Source organism: Salmo salar, chromosome ssa24 (assembly GCF_905237065.1).
Source record: "Salmo salar chromosome ssa24, Ssal_v3.1, whole genome shotgun sequence".
NCBI classification, from domain to species: Eukaryota; Metazoa; Chordata; class Actinopteri; order Salmoniformes; family Salmonidae; genus Salmo; species Salmo salar.
In genome coordinates this window covers 16015325-16036855 of record NC_059465.1, presented here as the reverse complement: position 1 = coordinate 16036855, position 21531 = coordinate 16015325, and the positions used below count along the sequence as shown (strand labels likewise).

Here is a 21531-nt window from a genome sequence, read left to right as displayed (position 1 = left end):
GATATGCTCAAATAATACACATAGAACATACAGCAAAATCTATAACCTTGGGCACTATTTCAGTGCTTTGATCCCTTGTTGTGCTACCCTAGTTAATCAGGGCTATGGTAATTACAGAGGGTGTAGTCGAGTGTGACTGTACCTGGCATCCAGGATGCCCTCGTACTCAGCCAGCTGTCTCATGAAGCCTGTGTTGGGCCGTGTGATGCTTCTCTTCTGCTTGACAAAGTTGAAGGCCTTCTCCAGTGACCAACCATACTCCTTCATGGCGTAAGCAATAACGGTGGAGGCCGAGCGGCTGACACCCATCTTACAGTGGACCAGACACTTGGAGTGGTTCTTCCTGGTAGGGTTAACACACCATGAATGTAGAGTAGTTAGGAGAATCAGACTAGAATCCTCTGCCAGTTCTGTCACTCAGATGACTACTCTCTGTCTGTGGCAAAGATAATGACAGCCTTTGTGTTGCTAGTGGTAACCATCTTCAGCTTCCTTCTCTAGGACAACTTTGGTCACAGACTTGGTCCTACACTGCCTCCAATTACCCTAATTACACCCCAGTCAAGTCACTCACAGTTCTCTGTAAGCTACTATTACTGTACCTCAATTGAAACAGCAGGAAGATACATGTACTACCAACGTGGTTCTGACCAAGAGAGACACCCATGTACTGTATGAATAAAAAAAAAGGATTATACAGGAGTGTGTTATGGTAAAGAATAGCTTGCTTTATCAGCTCTATCCCTCGCAATATCTCTGTCCTTTCCATCCCTCTTACCTGTTTCGAGGCAAACATGACTTACTTTGCTTTAACTATGAAGTTGTAAGTCTCGTTCCAGTGGGCCAGCAGGTCTGTATCCTCTTCGTCATACACCCGTATGTTGTGGTAGGAGAATGTTCCTGGGAAGAAGTTATCTATCTCCCTGGTGACGTTGAGGATATAGCCCACCCTGGTGAAGAGACAGACACTACCCCATAATACTCCCACAATATTCTGACTCACACCAATGACTAATCTATGTTCTAATCGATGAGACAACCTTCGTGACAACTAATTGTCTTCATGACAACTTTAGTGCCTCTGAAAAAGTCCATTGACAGTGTTGGAGACATGACAGCCATAACGGATTCACTCTATGGAATAGAAATGTTTGGAAGCGAGCAAAAGGCTGTACTTACCCAGTGTCCTGAAGCTCTTCCAGATTGGAGGCATTCCATTCAGATCCCTGCAAACAAACGTGGAAAAATGTAAGACTTAACTGCACACAAATACACAGTCAATTCCTACACATGCCGAACAGTTATGGCTGTCCAAATGTTGCTCTTCCAGAATACTACTTTTTCTAGCAGTATCAGCCAAATATCATGGCTTCAGTAGACCAAATCTCAGAGACAAATAGATAATCTGACCTCAAACAATGAGAAAACTCTAAAATGCACTTGATTCATCAGATTAAGCAGAGTTTGAGTAGCCTGAGTGCCAGTCTGTTTGTGCTAGCATGCCAACTTATTCTCACTTATTGTCATGCCAATGACAGCAATGGAGTTGGGAAGAGCACAGACAGATCTGGGACCAAGCTAAAGTTTGAGCGGTACCAAGCAGTTCTGGATAAGGAGTTGTTGCCAGGTGACTAACCAGATAGAGGTGCTCAAATATGAGTGTTGCCTTGTCCATCTGGCCCAGGATCAGCAGCATCTCGTTGTCGATGAACTCCTTGTACTGCATCAGGTTACAGCTCATATGCTGCTCCAGCTCCGTCCGTATCTGAGGGGACAGCAAACTCATCAACCATTTCATATTCTACCATTTCCACTTGTAATATTCCTGACTACAGTTTCAAATAATGTCAGGTCGAAATTGACTGAAGACTACACTACATGTCAGTAAGGCTGTATTGCAAAGATGTTTGTTTTCAATACTGTGTCCCAAATGGCACCCTATTTGTGCACTTCTTTTCATCAGAGCCCTATTGGCAGTTAATGTGTGCATTTAGTTCATCCCTCCCCTCTGCTTACCTGTTTAGAGGTGACGTTCTCCAGGTCCTGGAACATCATGATGCTACGGAGCTTGGCTTTGATAAGGCACTCTGTCCGCTCCCTTTCTGTGGGCCTGCATCAGCAGAGACAGACACACAGAGGCTTCATCAGCACACTACTCTATCTCTCAGTCCACGGGTCAGTCAGGACCAGCAGACCATCACACGTTTCCGCTACTGTCTATCTCGTTCTACATGTTTGACTTTGTGTGAAACTCTTCACGTTATTTCATATCCATTTGCAATTTCTGTAGACTCACTTGTCGACAAACATGGTGGGGGAGTCAGGCCGCAAGGTCTCCAGGTCTCTCATGGCGTTCCACTCGTTGATGCAGCTCTGCTCTGAGGCGATGCAGCTCTCATAGTAACCCATCCAGGTGAGGGCCATTCCCCCGGGGAAGTAGTTGTACCTGCGGGACACCTCACACACCTTGTGGAGGATCTGCAGAGCCGACCTGGGACAGGGGTCAAAGTGGGTCAATATATCTTCAATCAACCATCTTTATTAATCTGGGAGAAATGTGGTGCAGTATAATCATTTTCTACCAATAGGCTTTTAATGGGTAATGAGCTGATTCACATGAACAAGTGGCATTCATCTTAGGCTGGGTATCTGTAAAGCACTGTGTGACAATTGCTGATGTAAAAAGGGAAATATAAAATACATTGATTGATTGATTGATTGATTGATTGATTGATTGATTGATTCATGTGCCTGCATCTCTACACCAGTATTTGGCAGAGTATTTTGAAATGCCTCAACCGTGTGGTCTGATATGAATTCAGCAGCCAATATACTGATGTGGGATTGCTTCATTAAAAACAATGTATTAGGCAGTCATTCCTATGGTTGTGTCTACTCACCACATGGCCTGTACAGACACAGGTTTGAAGACATGATTCCGGCTCACTGTGTTCACACTGAAACCCCTGAAGGAGACACAAGACAGGCAATGACTCTCCCTGATCACACACTGATTCATACCTAGTAACCACTAAAACATAACTCTCTATCAAAACACATGTGGAGGTCAAAGTCATTTTAGCACATTAGCCTGTGCTGAGCTCAGTGTCTTTTTCTGTACCGGTATTCCAGTTATTCCAGTTACAGGTATTCCAGTTACAGGTATTCCAGTTATTCCAGCTTTAAGCAAATAGAGCTGTTTCTCTCCAGAGTGTACAGCAGGGGGCTGTAGTCTGACAGAGGGGTCACAGATACAGAACAATTGTATGTCTATGGGGGACTCGCTCACCCGTCTCCATCCAGATGGATCTTTGTGTCACTCCACAGAGGCAGCACCATGCCAACGGAGCAGCTTTTACTGGGAACAACACAAAAAGACACGTTCCCAGCAGATCAACACACCTGGTTTGACTTCAAATGGAGATGCTGCTACAACAACAAGGGTCTAACAGCTGGCATCAAGGACGACCATAGCAAGTGAGAAAAAACACACACACACACACGAGCTGGCGCAGGCCCAGACCCATACACACCTGTCCTTGTCGCTGAAGTCTATGCCCAGCAGGATGTTCTCCTCTGTGTCCTGTCGTCCGCTGGTGTACACCACCACCATGTAACGCACTCTGTCTGACCAGGCACTCTCCAGCCGCACCGCCTGTAGCAGGAGACGTGACAGTTTCATCAACTCTTTCACAAACAACGAGGCTACATTGCCTACCTGTCCACGCACCTCTCCCAACATGTGAATCTGATAAAAAGGCCATACAAACTGACTCTGAACATAGAAGGTACACACAGTCTGACTGCAGGGACACATGGGCTGCTGAATCATGTAATTCCACACACACAAGACATGGGCATAACACCCACACAGTCCAACCGTAACACACACACATACACTCCAATCCTATAAAGTAATCTCTCACAGTCAAAAACAGTTTGTTAATACATGGGAGGCATTATTCCAATGGAGTGTGAGAACATAGCGGTAGATAAACTAATAAACTCTCCCTTTCACAGACACCATGGAAACACTTGGTAATGCTCTTCTGTGTGAGTTCAAACATGTTCTCATTATCTAATAATTACAGTGAGAAAACAAGTCTTTAGTACACAAAGGTGAAATCAAAAAAATGAAAGTCTTTAGTACACAATAAAAAGCATTCAGGCAGGTTGATGCTGTCACGGTGCCAGGTGGTTAGTCACTGGCCAGGGTTGTGGGGAAGTGTGTGTGCGTTGTCTCTTACCAGTTTGATTCGGTCCTCCGAGCGAAGAATGTTGATCATCACCTGCAGGTGCTGAGGTAAGTCTCCTGTTGAAAGAGAAGAACGGGAAAAATAAAGACCTGGTCGGTTAGTGTCATCAGATAACATGGTTTATTGTGATTATAAATACATCTTAGTCATATAAAAATAAATCTTTGACATTAGGATCCTGAACATCACTCATCATGCCACATGGCATGGGCAATGGATGTTGAGTGAGAACATAAACGACAACTTAATGCACTCTATCGTTGAGTGAGTGAGCAACTGCAGGCACAATTTGCTAGTGTCATGAAAGGATACCTAGCAGAGAACAGTGCCCTCCAGAACTGGGTATTGGGCATTTCCATGTAAAAGGATCCATGAACACCAACATGTGAAGTTCATAGGAGCATATCAAATTGGGTATTAAATTAAAGTTAAGAGTCTATATTTTGGGGAAATGAAGGCATATCTACTTAATTTTTTATTGTCCATCTTAACAATTAGGCATAAGTAAAGGCTTTGATTTCTGGATAAACAGATGGAAAAGGGCTCTTAGAAAAAGTCTTAAAAGGTATCAGAAATACATCAAAACACAATATGTTGATGTAAAGACCCCTGCCAACTAATATCAACATATATTTTGTTTTGGAGAAATTGTTTACCTTCTGTAAGTTTAAGAAATATTACCTTGTGCCTTGTAATTCCTTTACCAAAAACCCACATTCCGTGCCTTCATAAAGTATTCACACCCCTTGACGTTTTACATTGTGTGTTGTATTACAGCCTGAATTTAAAATTGATTAAATTAAGATTTTTTTGGGTCACTGGCCTACACACAATACCCCATAATGTCAAAGGTGGATTATGTTTTTAGAAATGTTTACTAATTAATAGTCTAACAGAGGCGGCATTGGGGCAGCAGGGTAGCCTAGTGGTTAGAGAGGTTGCAAGTTCGAATCCCTGAGCTGACAAGGTACAAATCTGTCGTTCTTCCCCTGAACAAGGCAGTTAACCCACTGTTCCTAGGCCGTCATTGAAAATAAGAATTTGTTCTTAACTGACTTGCCTAGTTAAATAAAGGTGAAAAAAAAAAAAAAAATGCAAAGAGTCTAACTATTCAACCCCTTTGAGTAAACATTTGCTTAACAAGTCACATCATAAGTTGCATGGACTCACTCTGTGCAATAATAGCGTTTAACATGATTTTTGAATGACTACCTCATCTCTTTACCCCACACATACAACTATTTTTAAGATCCATCAGCCGACAGTGAATTTCAAACACAGATTCAACCACGAAGAGCAGGGAGGTTTTCTAATGCCTCACAAAGACGGGCACCTATTGATAGATGGGTAAAAATAAAAAAGCAGACATTGAATATCCCTTTGAGCATGGTGAAGTTATTAATTACACTTTGGATGGTGTATCAATACACCCAGTCACTACAAAGATACAGGCTCCTTCCTAACTCAGTTGCCGGAGAGGAAGGAAGCTACTCAGGGATTTCAACCACGAGGCCAATGATGACTTTAAAACAGCTAGAGTTTAATGGCTGTGATAGGAGAAAACTGAGGATGAATGAATAACATTGTAGTTACTCCACAATACTAACCTAAAAGCCAATTTATGCTTGATCCGAAAATGTGGCTATATGGATGGTTTGCCGCAATTGCGGAGGCCAAATGTAGCTCCATACCGTATCGCCGTGTGCCTCACACATTTTGTAACAATGAGGAGGGCTCCATATAGCTCCGCATTGACATGATTGGTTGACGGTAGGTGAGGGTGGGAGGTCTTGTATAAACACAAACTCACTTCCTTGACAACAGCTCTGCTCTGCCAAGCACAAGAAGTATGAATGCCCTGTCTTCTGCAGGGGGTGTGAGATTGACCATGCAGTGTCTTATTGACAGAGTGAAAATATTTCCAATAGATAACGCAGTCACAAAGTCAGAACAGCTTTCCAGTGCTTAATTTGAGCCGGAACCTGCCGGAACAGGATATAGCACCTCTTCATTTTGGACTGTTTCATTCCGGAACCTATTTGGCCGAATCCGGTACCTCTCGTGGCATGAAAAATAATTGTCACTTTTTCCAGTGTAAAAATTATAATAAATGCCATCAAAATTCATTCGAGTTGCCCCCCGTATCTCTCACAGAACTATAATGAGATTCACTTTCTATGATCCCTCTCCCTGCTCTGATAGACATTAGCCTGCAACTCTCATCTCTCCAGCATTGCAGTTAATAATTGATTTCCTTTTAGAGCCATGCAAAGGGTTCTGGAGGAGCTGCAGCACGCCTGATAAATTGAAATAAATTTGCCAAAGTTATAGTTACTGCTGTCTGTTCAAAAATAAATGAAATAATTCAGAATAGCCTACTACCAATGTTCCCTCTAAACGCGAGCAGTAGCCCCCAAGACTGCCACGCATAAATATTAGCCCAGAGAGAAGGACGAGATTGAACTTCACTCAACTTTCTAGAGCTAGAGCAGTGGTCACCAACCATACCGTTCATAGGAGTAACAACATGTATTTGTGCATGAGGCAGAAATACTGCGGTGCGACTCGAGTTTTGCCATCAGCTGGAAGACGGTGTACCTTTTTGGCCAGTGTCATTGGAGGAAAGGGAGAGCGGAGGGATGTTGAGAGGCAGACCCTCAGTCTGCTGCTCTCTCCCTCTGCTAAGACGGACCAGCAGCCCAGTAAAATAAAAATAAAACGCAAATTATTTAAATGTATGCTCACTCAGCTGGGCTTCACAAGTAAAACAACAACGGATCTATTACCGGTGTGATCAGATAGCCTCATTGCTAATGTACTGTTTATAATTGGTTAATGTTGCATAGGCTTACGAGCGGTAGATCTCGGCTTGCATTATGACTCAAAGTAATCTTCACTCAGAAAAGGTTGGTGACCACTGTTCTAGTGTTTTTCCTGTTAACACTATCAATGTTTCCCTTTACTGTGACAATTGTAATCAAATCAAACACAATATCAGCCACTTTCAATGCAACATACTGAAACAAATCGAACTATACAAGAGATTTTGTTGAAGGCAGAACGCATGATTCGATTGCATTGACAGGCACTACTCAGCCCGTACTGTACACAGACTGGTGCGGCATAAACAATCAGAGCTGCAGTAGGCCTATAAGCAAATAGACCATTGATATGTGCCATTTACTTTGAACTGGACTGTGTTTACAGCATGAGCAGTCGTGAGTAGATGCGCTAGTTTTGAGATCAAAGCGAGAGCTGCATGTAGCCATGTGTGCACATTTTGTCCGTTGCTAGTTAGTGAGTCATTAACTCAGTTATAGATCATTTGTAGTCAGCCATAGGTGAGTTATTGTTTCCTACAAGAGCACAAAACATATACATTTCTTGACATCTCTGAAAAGAGAGTCAGGTAAAGAGCATATTGTTTTGTCTTAAATGGGCAGTTTTGTATTTTGAGTAGCCAATAGGCAGAGGGTAGTAAGATTTTTCTGATTCTCTGTAATAATGGTATAGTAATAATAATGCATTTTATTTTGTAAAGTGGTTTCTTGCATCAAACAACATGTTCAGTCAATTCCTTGTCTGAAGGACAAGTGGATACACAGGTTAATGTCAAGCCCCTGCATGTTTTTTTTTTCTTCCAAAAGACTTAGGCCTACATTGAACACCAAACATTGGCTGCTACTGTAGGCTGAATGATAGAACAGCTATTTCCATGTTAAAATGTTATGGGATGCATTTTCTCCATAGTTTTTTATGGTAGGCCACCCTGGTAGGCCTACATTACAGTGAGGGGAAAAAGTATTTGATCCCCTGCTGATTTTGTACGTTTGCCCACTGACAAAGAAATGATCAGTCTATCATTTTAATGGTAAGTTTATTTGAACAGTGAGAGACAGAATAACAATAAAAAAATCCAGAAAAACGCATGTCAAAAATGTTATAAATTGATTTGCATTTTAATGAGGGAAATAAGTATTTGACCCCTCTGCAAAACATGACTTAGTACTTGGTGGCAAAACCCTTGTTGGCAATCACAGAGGTCAGACGTTTCTTGTAGTTGGCCACCATGTTTGCACACATCTCAGGAGGGATTTTGTTCCACTCCTCTTTGCAGATCATCTCCAAGTCATTAAGGTTTCGAGGCTGACGTTTGGCAACTCGAACCTTCAGCTCCCTCCACAGATTTTCTATGGGAATAAGGTCTGGAGACTGGCTAGGCCACTCCAGGACCTTAATGTGCTTCTTCTTGAGCCACTCCTTTGTTGCCTTGGCCGTGTGTTTTGGGTCATTGTCATGCTGGAATACCCATCCACAACCCATTTTCAATGCCCTGGCTGAGGGAAGGAGGTTCTCACCCAAGATTTGACGGTACATGGCCCCGTCCATCGTTCCTTTGATGCGGTGAAGTTGTCCTGTCCCCTTAGCAGAAAAACACCCCCAAAGCATAATGTTTCCACCTCCATGTTTGACAGTGGGGATGGTGTTCTTGGGGTCATAGGCAGCATTCCTCCTCCTCCAAACACGGCGAGTTGAGTTGATGCCAAAGAGCTCCATTTTGGTCTTATCTGACCACAACACTTTCACCCAGTTGTCCTCTGAATCATTCAGATGTTCATTGGCAAACTTCAGACAGGCATGTATATGTGCTTTCTTGAGCAGGGGGACCTTGCGGGCGCTGCAGGATTTCAGTCCTTCACTGCGTAGTGTGTTACCAATTGTTTTCTTGGTGACTATGGTCCCAGCTGCCTTGAGAACATTGACAAGATCCTCCCGTGTAGCTCTGATTCCTCACCGTTCTCATGATCATTGCAACTCCACGAGGTGAGATCTTGCATGGAGCCCCAGGCCGAGGGATATTGACAGTTCTTTTGTGTTTCTTCCATTTGCGAATAATCGCACCAACTGTTGTCACCTTCTCACCAAGCTGCTTGGCGATGGTCTTGTAGCCTATTCCAGCCTTGTGTAGGTCTACAATCTTGTCCCTGACATCCTTGGAGAGCTCTTTGGTCTTGGCCATGGTGGAGAGTTTGGAATCTGATTGATTGATTGCTTCTGTGGACAGGTGTCTTTTATACAGGTAACAAGCTGAGATTAGGAGCACTCCCTTTAAGAGTGTGCTCTAATCTCAGCTCGTTACCTGTATAAAAGACACCTGGGAGCCAGAAATCTTTCTGATTGAGAGGGGGTCAAATACTTATTTCCCTCATTAAAATGCAAATCAATTTATAACATTTTTGACATGGATTGTTATTTTGTCTCTCACTGTTCAAATAAACCTACCATTAAAATTATAGACTGATCATTTCTTTGTCAGTGGGCAAACAAATCAGCAGGGGTTCAAATACTTGTTCCCCTCACTGTATGATCAAATAGCCACAGTAGCCTACATGGCCACTGTTAAAACTGTAACTTAAAGCGAGTACAGCCTCAGTGCCTAAAAAAATGTAGGGAAAATTAATCCCCACCACCTCGTCGAAACAGTTTTTAATTGCATATCTGAAGAAGTGCAAGCTATTGTTAATCACTCCCTGTTCATGCACTTTCCCCAATGCATTAAAAACTGCTATGGTGAAACCCCTTCTGAAGAAAAGTCATCTAGATTCTTCAGCTCTTAGCAATGTTCAAGTCTTTCATCTCCAACCTTCCATTCTTAAGCAAAATTCTGGAGAAATTGGTTTTGAAACAGCTAAATGATTTTTTAAAGTACCAATTCTTTTAAAAATCCAATCTGGTTTCCACGCCCACCACAGCACAGAGACAGCCTTAGTAAAAGTTTTAAATGATCTTAGAGCCAACTAATGGCTGAACCCATTTAGTCGACAGGTCGATTGTTTGGTCGATAGGCTGTTGGTCAACCAAGATGTTTTTAGTCGAGCAGTCGCAATAATTTTACATTTTCCATGGTGCACAAGACACCTGTCTGATTCGCGCAGTGGACTAATCGATTGCGGAGACCACAGCCCATCACTCTAAGACATGTGATACTGAAATTGTATAAGGTTATATTAGGTAAAAAAGAATGGTGCAACACTAATCAATCAAATATTATTTTATAACAAATGCGCTTTCTCCCGCGTTGGATATGGTCGCTGTCTGCGGTTCTGAAACATAATCTTCCTTGAATTGGTGCCTTTCCCTAACCAGCAAATTGGGATTGAGAACAAAGTGGCGGAGGCAGCAGAGACGAGGAAACAGCCTTTGCCTTAGCCTAATTGTCTAAGAAAATGTAGGAGATTTAATTAGGTCTATAATTAACAGCCTAACTGTTAAATGTGCCGGGCTTTAGAAATCATCCATATATATCTACATAAATAAGACAGATCTTGCTTCTGTTGCCTGTTTGTTTAATAGCCTACTGTTTCCGTGAGCACCAAGCCTCATGCAACAGCAAAATGTTGGATAAAGCAATTTCATAGATTCGGCTGTTTCTAAATCTTTGCTATGCTGTAATAAAGTTTTTTTTTTTTAATTATTGTTAGAACAGACTGGTATTACTTATAATTTATTTGGTGTTGTTTACACTGTTCCAAACAGGCAGAAAAATTATATTGTAATCTAACAGCACAGCACCTGTTTGTCACACATAATATGCACGTAGCTCTCACTCCTATACCCTCCTTTTTCTTGATCTCCGTCTTATTGTTATAATTACAATTATTATGATCATCATTATAATAATAAGTAACGTAGTTATCATTAGGTCTATATTTCAATATAAATGCTACCTTATCAATCATTCATTCACTCATGCCATCACACAGCACACGAGACATTCATGCCATCACACAGCACACGAGACATTCATGCCATCACACAACACACGAGACATTCATGCCATCACACAACACACGAGACATTCATGCCATCACACACCACACGAGACATTCATGCCATCACACAGCACACGAGACATTCATGCCATCACACACCACACGAGACATTCATGCCATCACACACCACACGAGACATTCATGCCATCACACAGCACACGAGACATTCATGCCATCACATAGCACACGAGACATTCATGCCATCACACAGCACACGAGACATTCATGCCATCACACACCACACGAGACATTCATGCCATCACACAGCACACGAGACATTCATGCCATCACACAGCACACGAGACATTCATGCCATCACATAAGACATTCATGCCATCACACAGCACACGAGACATTCATGCCATCACACAGCACACAAGACATTCATGCCATCACACAGCACACGAGACATTCATGCCATCACACAGCACACGAGACATTCATGCCATCACACAGCACACGAGACATTCATGCCATCACACAGCACACGAGACATTCATGCTGGGAAATGCAGTCAAGCATTTTAGTTTTAAAATTAAATGACGGGAGCTTTGAATAATTAGCCTAAACAATAAATAAAAAGGAATTCACGAATGCATGCAACTGTTTTTAGTCTGCTGTAATAAAGGCTTTATGTATTTATTTATATAATATACACTTACACTGGTACACTTATTTATTTAGTGTTGTTTACACTGTTCTAAATGGTCATTTTTTTAAAGTAATATTGTAATCTAACAGCAATTGTTTGGCACATAATACTCACGCAACACTTGCTCATATACCCTCCTTTTTCTTTATCTCCAGTAGTTTCCACAACTAAGTCAAATGTCTTCCACAGATCTGACTTCCACTTTACCTCCTGAGAAACCAACAAACATTCGCCCGTTTTTCTTTTTCACATCCTCCGGATCCATTTTTCTGTCGCCATTACTGTGTTCGGATTTTGTTATAACCAATTTATTTACGTGATTATGATAGACTATAGGTCAGGCCCTATTGGTCACATGCATACGATGCTTACAATGTTGAGGGAATGTTTTTCATAAAACAAGTGAGGGATTTCGGTAACAGAACTTTTCAGTCAGAAACTAAATGGCCAAAATGATGTTGCAGCTTCAGAACGGACAGCGGAGTAATACTGCAATGCTCTTCTGTCTGGTGTACCCAAGAAAGCCATTGGTCAACTGCAAAACATACAGAATGCTGCAGCAAGTGTACTGACCAAGACCAGATGGAGAGCACACACTACACCGGTTTTAAAATCTCTGCACTGGCTGCCTGTGAGTTTTAGAATACATTTTAAGACTCTTCTATTGGTTTTCAAATCAATCCATGATTGTGAACCCCAATACATATTAGACATGCTTTTAAGTTATCTAGAGAGTGACATTAAGAGAGACAGCAAAAAAGGGAGGGCTACTCGATGTGGCGGTGCAACCCTAACCACTACAGTGATCAGTAAAGAGTGGCAGCCAAACATGTGTCAGTCAAGGTATTCTGATGACTGGCAAACAAACTATGTCTTCTCCTCCTGGGCGGCTTTAATTACAGCTGTCGGCGCCAAGCAGGCTCTGGGCATGTTCCCCTGCTTCATGGCGCATCCATAGGTAGACGCCTCATAAAGACACGCTCAGACATATATTCATTTACATGTATTAGTAAGTTAGTACTTTACTCTGCAACTGTTCTGGGCCTTAATAGCCAGGGGCTACAGGAGTTCTCAGCACAGCTCAGACTCACAATTGAGACAAATGCTAATCTCTGCATTTGGTTTGGTTGAGGCCCAGATCAGTTGACACTCAGGTATCTTTCTTTTTGTTTTGGAAGTTCTGCAAGTTCTTCACTGGGTGGTATTTTCATGACATCTCCTGCCACTGTTACAGCTTTGACAAAAGATAGTGGCCAGTCAAGATTTGGGCCAGCAATGGTTGGTTACTCAGACAGAAGGGACCGCACAGTGTGGCCTCAGCTCATGGATCGGAAATCAGTCACATCACAACCTAAGGGCACCGCTAAGTATTCTAACTACAAGGCGCAATGTTCACTGGCAGTGGGCTACAGGATAAACATTACCCAAAGGCCAGGCTAAGGAGATTATCCATTCCTGTTAGAAAACATTCTGTCCTACAGCAAACAACCTAAAAAAAATGGCTTGTTCACTTTCCACAGGCAGTACTTTATAAGAAACACATGACTGCATCCTCCAGTAACTCCCTACCAACTCAATCACTCAATGCGGGCTAGCAGCCAATCCTGATTGTGCTCAAGTTCAGTCAATTCACTTGGTGACGCAAACCATTCCAAATTCCATTTGAATTCACTTCAACAAGGAAACCAAAAATGAGAAACCAATTGAAATTAAATGAACAAAATAATAGCTCAGAGTAAAACTGGAACAGCATTGGGAGAAAAAAAAAACGATCCTTGTTTCTCTGTGATATTGAGAGTGAATGTTAAGCTCTCCCAAGCAGCTGCAGGATCTTGTTTTTAACCAATTAAAACCTTTGCCTCAGAATCATACTTGAAATATCATACTTTACATTATACCAGTGGCTAAACACTGGAACCTCTTATATCCTGTTATACTAGGTCCTATGGTATACCATATGGCTTTGCAAGACATTGAAGCTTTGAATAGTCTCGCAGATAGATGACTAGGTTACAAAATAGATGACTGCCAAATAGGGCTGACTCCAATTAGTCAACTGGTTGATTATTTGGTCATTAGGCTGTTGGTTGACCGAGATTGTTTTAATCGAGCAGTAACAAATATACAGTGCCTTCAGAAAGTATTCTGACCCCTTAACTTTTTCGAAATTGTTAGGTTACAGCCTTATTCTAAAATGTATTAAATATATTATTTTACTCATCAATCTACACACAATACCCCACAATGACAAAGTAAAAACATGTTTTTAGAAATAAAAAAACTGAAATATCACATTTACATAAGTATTCAGACCCTTTACTCAGTACTTTGTTGAAGTACCTTTGGCACCGCTTACAGGCTCGAGTCTTCTTGGGTATGATGCTACAAGTTTGGCACACCTGTATTTGGGGAGTTTCTCCCATTCTTCTCTGCATATCCTCTCAAGCTCTGTCAGGTTGGATGGGGAGCGTCGCTGCACAGCTATTTTCAGGTATCTCCAGAGATGTTCAATCAGGTTAAAGTCTGGGCTCTGGCTGGGCAACTCAAGGACATTCAGAGACTTGTCCCGAAGCCACTCCTGTGTTGCCTTGGCTGTGTGCTTAGGGTCATTGTACTGTTGGAAGGTGAACCTTCGCCCCAGTCTGAGGTCCTGAGTGCTCTGGAGCAGGTTTTCATCAAGGATCTCTCTGTACTTTGCTCCATTCATCTTTGCCTCGATCCTGACTAGTCTCCCAGTCCCTGCCGCTGAAAAACATCCTCACAGCATGATGCTGCCACCACCATGCTTCACCACAGGGATGGTGCCAGGTTTCCTCCAGACGTGACGCTTGACATTCAGGCCAAAGAGTTTAATCTTGGTTTCATCAGACCAGAGAATCTTGTTTGTCATGGTCTGAGAGTGTTTAGGTGCCTTTTGGCAAACTCCAAGCGGGCTGTCATGTACCTTTTAGTGAGGAGTGGCTTCCGTCTGGTCACTCTACCATAAAGGCCTGATTGGTGGAGTGCTGCGGAGATGGTTGTCTTTCTGCAAGGTTCTCCCATCTACACATTGAAACTCTGGAGCTCTGTCAGAGTGACCATTGGGTTCTTGGTCATCTCCCTGACCAAGACTCTTCTCCCCTGATTGCTCAGTTTGGCCAGGCAGCCAGCACTAGGAAGAGTCTCGGTGGTTCTAAACTTCTTCCATTTAAGAATGATGGAGGACACTGTGTTCTTGGGGACCTTCAATGCTACAGACATTTTTTGGTACCCTTTCCCAGATCTGTGCCTCGACACAATACTGGCTTGGATTTTGCTCTGACATGCACTGTCAACTGTGGGACCTTATATAGACAGGTGTGTGCCTTTCCAAATCATGTCCAAATCAATGGAATTTACCACAGGTGGACTCCAATCAAGTTGTAGAAACATCTCAAGGTTGATCACTGGAAACAGGATGCACCTGAGCTCAATTTCGAGTCTCATAGCAAAGGGTCTGAATACTTATGTAAATAAGGTAACTGTTTTTTTTCTTCTAAAAACCAGTTTTCACTGTCATTATGGAGTACTGTGTGCACATTGCTGAGGATTTGTATTTATTTCATCCATTTTAGAATAAGGTTGTAATGTAACAAAATGTGGAAAAAGTCAAGGGGTCTGAATACTTTCCGAAGCCACTGTATATATATTTGCGCCCATCTCAGTGAACTAATCCATTGCTGAGGCCTAGACTAAAAGCCAATTTATACCTGATCTGAAAATGTGGTCGGAGGCTCCATATGGAAAGTGTGATGCAATTGTGGAGCCTCCAGAGGCATGCAGAGGCCAAATGGAGCTCTGTACCGCATTGCTATGCGCCTCCCAAGTGTTGTAACAACGAGGAGGGCTATGTACAGCTCCGCATTGACATAATTGGTTGACGGTAGGTGGGGGCGGTATGTCCTGTATAAACACAAACTCACTTGACAACAGCTCTGCACTGCCCCGCAAGCGCAAATAGTATAAATGCCCTGACCTCTGCTGAGGGCATTTCACCGCAAATGCTGCATGGACAATGCAGACGTCGGATTGACCATGCACCCAGATGCACGTCTCTCTCCAGAATGGGCTCTACCCTACGAATTTGTGCACATTCATTGTTTCATAACTTCATTGTGTGAATTGTTTGCTTTTGATTGTTAGTGTCTATCAATTCCCCATGACATATATCACCAGTAGTACATTTACCGGTAATTCCTATAATTTCTAATCTACAATGTTTGTTACTTTGTTTACGGTAATGTCTTTTAATGCATTCAATATTATTATTCCAGTCTTCCCGTTCTCATTGTCTGACTGGACACGTTATTTGCAGAGTGCACAACCTATGCTACACTTGTGAGAAACAAGTTTTGGTTTGTTTCATTCCATTTACGAGTTCTGTCAATTTAGTCCATTGTCTTTTGTTTGAAGCGCTCCTGTCAATGTTGAGTAAGGACACGCACGAGCATAGAAGTAGGCTATAGGCTACCTGGCCTGCGAGCAAATGTAGGCATATAAATGTGCCCATTTGCGGGTCTGATAGTATTTCTGAATGACTTAACGCACACCACCACTAATGACCTGTGGAGCTTTTTAAAGTAATGTTTTCTTCACCTCAAACAGAAAGCAAACAATTTCTGTTTTTACATCAATTTAGAATGACAATAGTTCCTCAATGTATTTCAAAAATCTTTCCAACTCTCTCCCTTTTGATAACCACTTGAAAGTGAGTTACTTTTTTAGGTTTGTATAATTTTCCTTAAGATAGAATTTTGATTAACCACATGACAATGATTTTGAGATATGACGTTATTATAAATGAAATGAAACTGTTTCATGAAAATATGCATATGAAAAACATAACTGGCACGCAGATCGGTAGAAATGGTCAGATAAATTGTCATTCAACATGAGAAAGGTTGCAGATTCCTTGTTCCTGTTACCGGCAACTTCAGGAGAGTAATGGCAAAATCTGCTAAAGCCAGCAGGAGCGGGAAGAGGATAGATGGGTCAGGTTAAGATCTCTGGCGCCCTCTTGAGACATTTGTCTTAACATATCAAACCGTAAGCTTAAAGCATCAGACGAGCTCAATGTTTACTAACGACATGCCACTGACTGAGTAAAGCCAGAGTGTCTATGTATGCGGATGACTCAACACTATACACGTCAGCTACTACAGCGACTGAAATGACTGCAACACTCAACAAAGAGCTGCAGTTAGTTTCAGAGTGGGTGGCAGGGAATAAGTTCGCCCTAAATATTTCTACAACTAAAAGCATTGTATTTGGAACAAAACCCTCAGTAAACCCTAAACATCAACTAAATCATGTGGAAATTGAGCAAGTTGAGATGACTAAACTGCTTGGAGTAACCCTAGATTGTAAAACTGTCATGGTCAAAACATATTGATGCAGTAGTAGCTAGATGGGGAGAAGTCTGTCTATAATTAAGCAATGCTCTGCTTTCTTAACAACACTATCAACAAGGCAGGTCCTACAGGCCCTAGTTTTGTCGCACCTTGACTATTGTTCAGTCGTGTGATCAGGTGTCACAAAAAAGGACTTCCAAGGGCTCAAAACAGGGCAGCACGGCTGGCCCTTGGATGTACACAGAGAGCTAATATTAATAATATTGTGGCAGACAGCAGGGAGAGGTAAGGGGAGTGGTAATTGAGGGGAGATATCTTGTAGGTTGCTGACTCCATCCCCGAGACTTATATGGACTTCCTGCCCCAACGAGGCGAGGCCGTAGGTCGTTAAGCCAGGGAGTGCTTGGGGATAAAAGAGGAAGCAGCCTGTCCAAAGGTGTTGAGGAGCGAACCAAAAGAGGTATGAAGAGTGAGAGAAGTATCTGTGTGATCACCCGTTGTGACCTGGACTGTCGGACTACCTCCCTTGTGTACCAGACCAGATTGGCTGAGAACCCGAGTGTGAGGACTACCCCTGGAAAACGGAACGGACAATGTTTACAGCTTGTGGACTGTGAGGTGACTGGTGAATTCCCATGTTCAAAAACTCCTAATAAACTTCCCATTTGCATTCTAATTGTGCTACTGGTGCCTGTTTTGTTATTGAACTTGGTGACGTGGAAACCCCACACCCTTAAGCCTGCTACAATATGCATGTCAATCTTTCCTGGCTGAAAGTGGAGGAGAGAATGACTTCATCGCTACTTTTATTTATGAGAGTTATTGACATGTTGAATGCATCGAGCTGTCTGTCTAAACTACTGGCACACAGCTTGGACATCCATGCATACCCCACAAGACATGCCACAAGAGGTCTCTTCACAGTCCAAGTCCAGAACAGACTATGGGAGGCACACAGTACTACATGGAACTCTATTCCACCACATCAGGTAACTGACGCAAGCAGTAAAATTTGATTTAAAAAACAGAAAAAACACCTTATGGAACAGCTGGAACTGTGAAGCAACACAAACACTGGCACAGACACACAAACACAATAACATACGCACTATACATACACATGGATTTGGTAGTGAGGGCACACAGTGTGTTGTGAAATCACCTGTCAAAAGTTTGGACACACCTACTCATTCAAGAGATTCTTTATTTTTACTATTTTCTACATTGTAGAATAACAGTGAAGACAACACAATTAAATAATTTTGTAAACAAAAAAGTTAAACAAATTTAAATATATTTTAGATTTGAGATTCTTCAAAGTAGCCACCCTTTGCCTTGGTGACAGCTTTGCACACTCTTGGCATTCTCTCAACCAGCTTCATGAGGTAGTCACCTGGAATGCATTTCAATTAACCTCTATGGGCTAGGTGGGACGCTTGGCCAGTGTAATCCCGTGGCGCGATATTCAAATACCTTAGAAATGCTATTACTTCAATTTCTCAAACATATGACTATTTTACACCATTTTAAAGACAAGACTCTCGTTAATCTAACCACACTGTCCGATTTCAAAAAGGCTTTACAACGAAAGCAAAATATTAGATTATGTCAGCAGTGTACCCAGCCAGAAATAATCAGACACCCATTTTTCAAACTAGCATATAATGTCACATAAACCCAAACCACAGCTAAATGCAGCACTAACCTTTGATGATCTTCATCAGATGACAATCCTAGGACATTATGTTATACAATACATGCATGTTTTGTTCAATCAAGTTCATATTTATATCAAAAACCAGCTTTTGACATTAGCATGTGACTAGCATGTGACTAGCATTCCCACCGAACACTTCCGGTGAATTTACTAAATTACTCACGATAAACGTTCACAAAAAACATAATTATTTTAAGAATTATAGATACAGAACTCCTTTATGCACTCGCTATGTCCGATTTTAAAATAGCTTTTCGGTGAAAGCACATTTTGCAATATCCTGAGTAGATAGCCCGGCCATCACAGGCTAGCTATTTTGACACCCACCAAGTGTGGTACTCACCAAACGCCGATTTACTATTAGAAAAGTTTGATTACCTATGCTGTTCTTCGTCAGAATGCACTCCCAGGACTTCTACTTCAATAACAAATGTTGGTTTGGTCCCAAATAATCCATAGTTATATCCAAATAGCAGCGTTTTGTTCGTGCGTTCAAGACACTATCCGAAGGGTAAAGAAGGGTGACGCGCCCGACGTGTTTCGTGACAAAAAAAATACTAAATATTCCATTACCGTACTTCGAAGCATGTCAACCGCTGTTTAAAATCAATTTTTATGCCATTTTTCTCGTAAAAAAGCGATAATATTCCGACCGGGAGTCATTGTTTTCGTTCAAAGAGAGAGAAAGTAAACATGGTGTCGGCTCGTGCACGCGCCTCCAGTCTCATTGTCCTCAGATCGACCACTATCAAAATGCGCTAATGTTTTTCAGCCAGGGCCTGCAAAGCCACCATTCATCTTTCTGGCACCTTCTGAGAGCCTATGGGAGCGTTAGAAAATGTCACGTTATGCCAGAGATCCCCTGTTTTGGTTAGAGATGATCAAGAAGGCCATGAAATGGTCAGAGAGAGCGCTTCCTGTTTGGAATCTTCTCAGGTTTTGGCCTGCCAAATGAGTTCTGTTATACTCACAGACACCATTCAAACAGTTTTATAAACTTTAGGGTGTTTTCTATCCAAATCAAACAATTATATGCATATTCTAGTTACTGGGCAGGAGTAGTAACCAGATTAAATCGGGTACGTTTTTTATCCGGCCGTGCAAATACTGCCCCCTATCCCCAACAGGTTTAACACGTGTGACTTCTTAAAAGTTAATTTGTGGAATTTCTTTCCTTAATGCATTTAAGCCAATCAGTTGTGTTGTGACAAGGTAGGGGAGGTATACAGAAGATAGCCCCCATATTATGGCAAAAACAGCTCAAATAAGCAAAGAGAAATGACAGTCCATCATTACTTTAAGATTTGAAGGTCAGTCAATGTGGAAAATTTGCAGTCGCAAAGTGCAGTCGCAAAAACCATCAAGCGCTGTGATGAAACTGGCTCTCATGAGGACAACCATGGGAAAGGAAGACCCAGAGTTACCTCTGCTGCAGAGGATAAGTTCATTACAGTTAACTGCGCCTCAGATTGCAGTCCAAATAAATGCTTCAGAGTTCAAATAACATACACATCTCAACAACTGTTCAGAGGAGACTGCATGAATCAAGCCTCCATTGTCGAATTGCTGCTAAGAAATCACTACTAAAGGACACCAATAAGAAGAAGAGAATTGCTTGGGCCAAGAAACACGAGCAATGGACATTAGACCGGTGGAAATCTGCCCTTTGGTCTGATGAGATTTTTGGTTCCAACCACCGTATCTTTGTGAGACGCAGAGTAGGTGAACAGATGATCTCCGCATGTGTGGTTCCCACCGTGAAGCACGGAGGAGGTGGTGTGATGGTGCTTTGCTGGTGCCACTGTTGGTAATTATTTTTAAATTCAAGGCACACTGAACCAGCATGGCTCCCACAGCATTCTGCAGTGATACGCCATCCCATCTGGTTTGTGCTTAGTGGGACTGTCATTTGTTTTTCAACAGGACAATGACCCAACACACCTTCAGGCTGTGTCAGGGCTATTTGACCAAGGAAAGTGATGGAGTGCTGCATCAGATGACCTGGCCTCCACAATCACTGACCTCAACTCAATTGAGATGGTTTGAGATGAGTTGGACCGCAGAGTGAAGGAAAAGCAGCCAACAAGTGCTCAGCATATGTGGGAACTCCTTCAAGACTGTTGGAAAAGCATTCCTTATGATGCTGGTTGAGAGAATGCCAAGAGTGTGCAAAGTTGTCATCAAAGCAAAGTATGGCTATTTTTTAAAGAATCTAAAATCTATTTTGATTTAACACTTTTTTAGTTACTACATGATTCCATGTGTTATTTCATAGTACTGATGTCTTCACTATTATTCTACAATGTAGAAAATAGTACAAATAAATAAAAACCCTTGAAAGAGTAGGTGTCCAAACTTTTGACTGCCACTGTATATAGCTGATTTTTTACAAAACATAGGGTGTGTCTATATATGGAAAACAACATGTTTAAAAATTGATTGATCGAAAGAACAGATGACTTTCGGTCGACCAAGATTTTTTTTTGTCGGGGACAGCACTACTGCCAAATCCTCAGTGTCCTGTTTTGATTGATATGGAACAAAAGTAGGCCTACTAATGAGCACAACCAGCAGCCACACATACTGTAGGCCTACTTAACCACTAATCTGCCTAAGCGACACACGAGACGTCTGGAACATGCTAATAATCAGCCAGACACGGTCCCTCCACCTCAACCCTGGGTGCACACACTCATCTGGTGTG

General features: G+C 42.1%; 1 protein-coding gene across 4 annotated transcripts in view; it reads right to left on the bottom strand.

Moving 5' to 3' along the window:
• The window catches only part of ssh1a (slingshot protein phosphatase 1a), a 57333-nt gene that overhangs the window by 3042 nt on the left and 32760 nt on the right, over positions 1–21531 (bottom strand). For 3 of the 4 annotated variants that reach the window (XM_014170704.2, XM_014170706.2, XM_014170707.2), the window contains 10 exons: positions 4248–4312; positions 3534–3655; positions 3290–3358; positions 2901–2966; positions 2297–2491; positions 2017–2110; positions 1637–1765; positions 1180–1226; positions 804–950; positions 143–343 (listed from right to left, as the gene is read on the bottom strand). In XM_014170704.2, coding sequence (XP_014026179.2) covers positions 143–343; positions 804–950; positions 1180–1226; positions 1637–1765; positions 2017–2110; positions 2297–2491; positions 2901–2966; positions 3290–3358; positions 3534–3655; positions 4248–4312 — 1135 coding nt within the window. The remainder of the gene's footprint in view (positions 1–142; positions 344–803; positions 951–1179; positions 1227–1636; positions 1766–2016; positions 2111–2296; positions 2492–2900; positions 2967–3289; positions 3359–3533; positions 3656–4247; positions 4313–21531) is intronic. The other variant, XM_045707153.1, reaches the window with a different exon arrangement.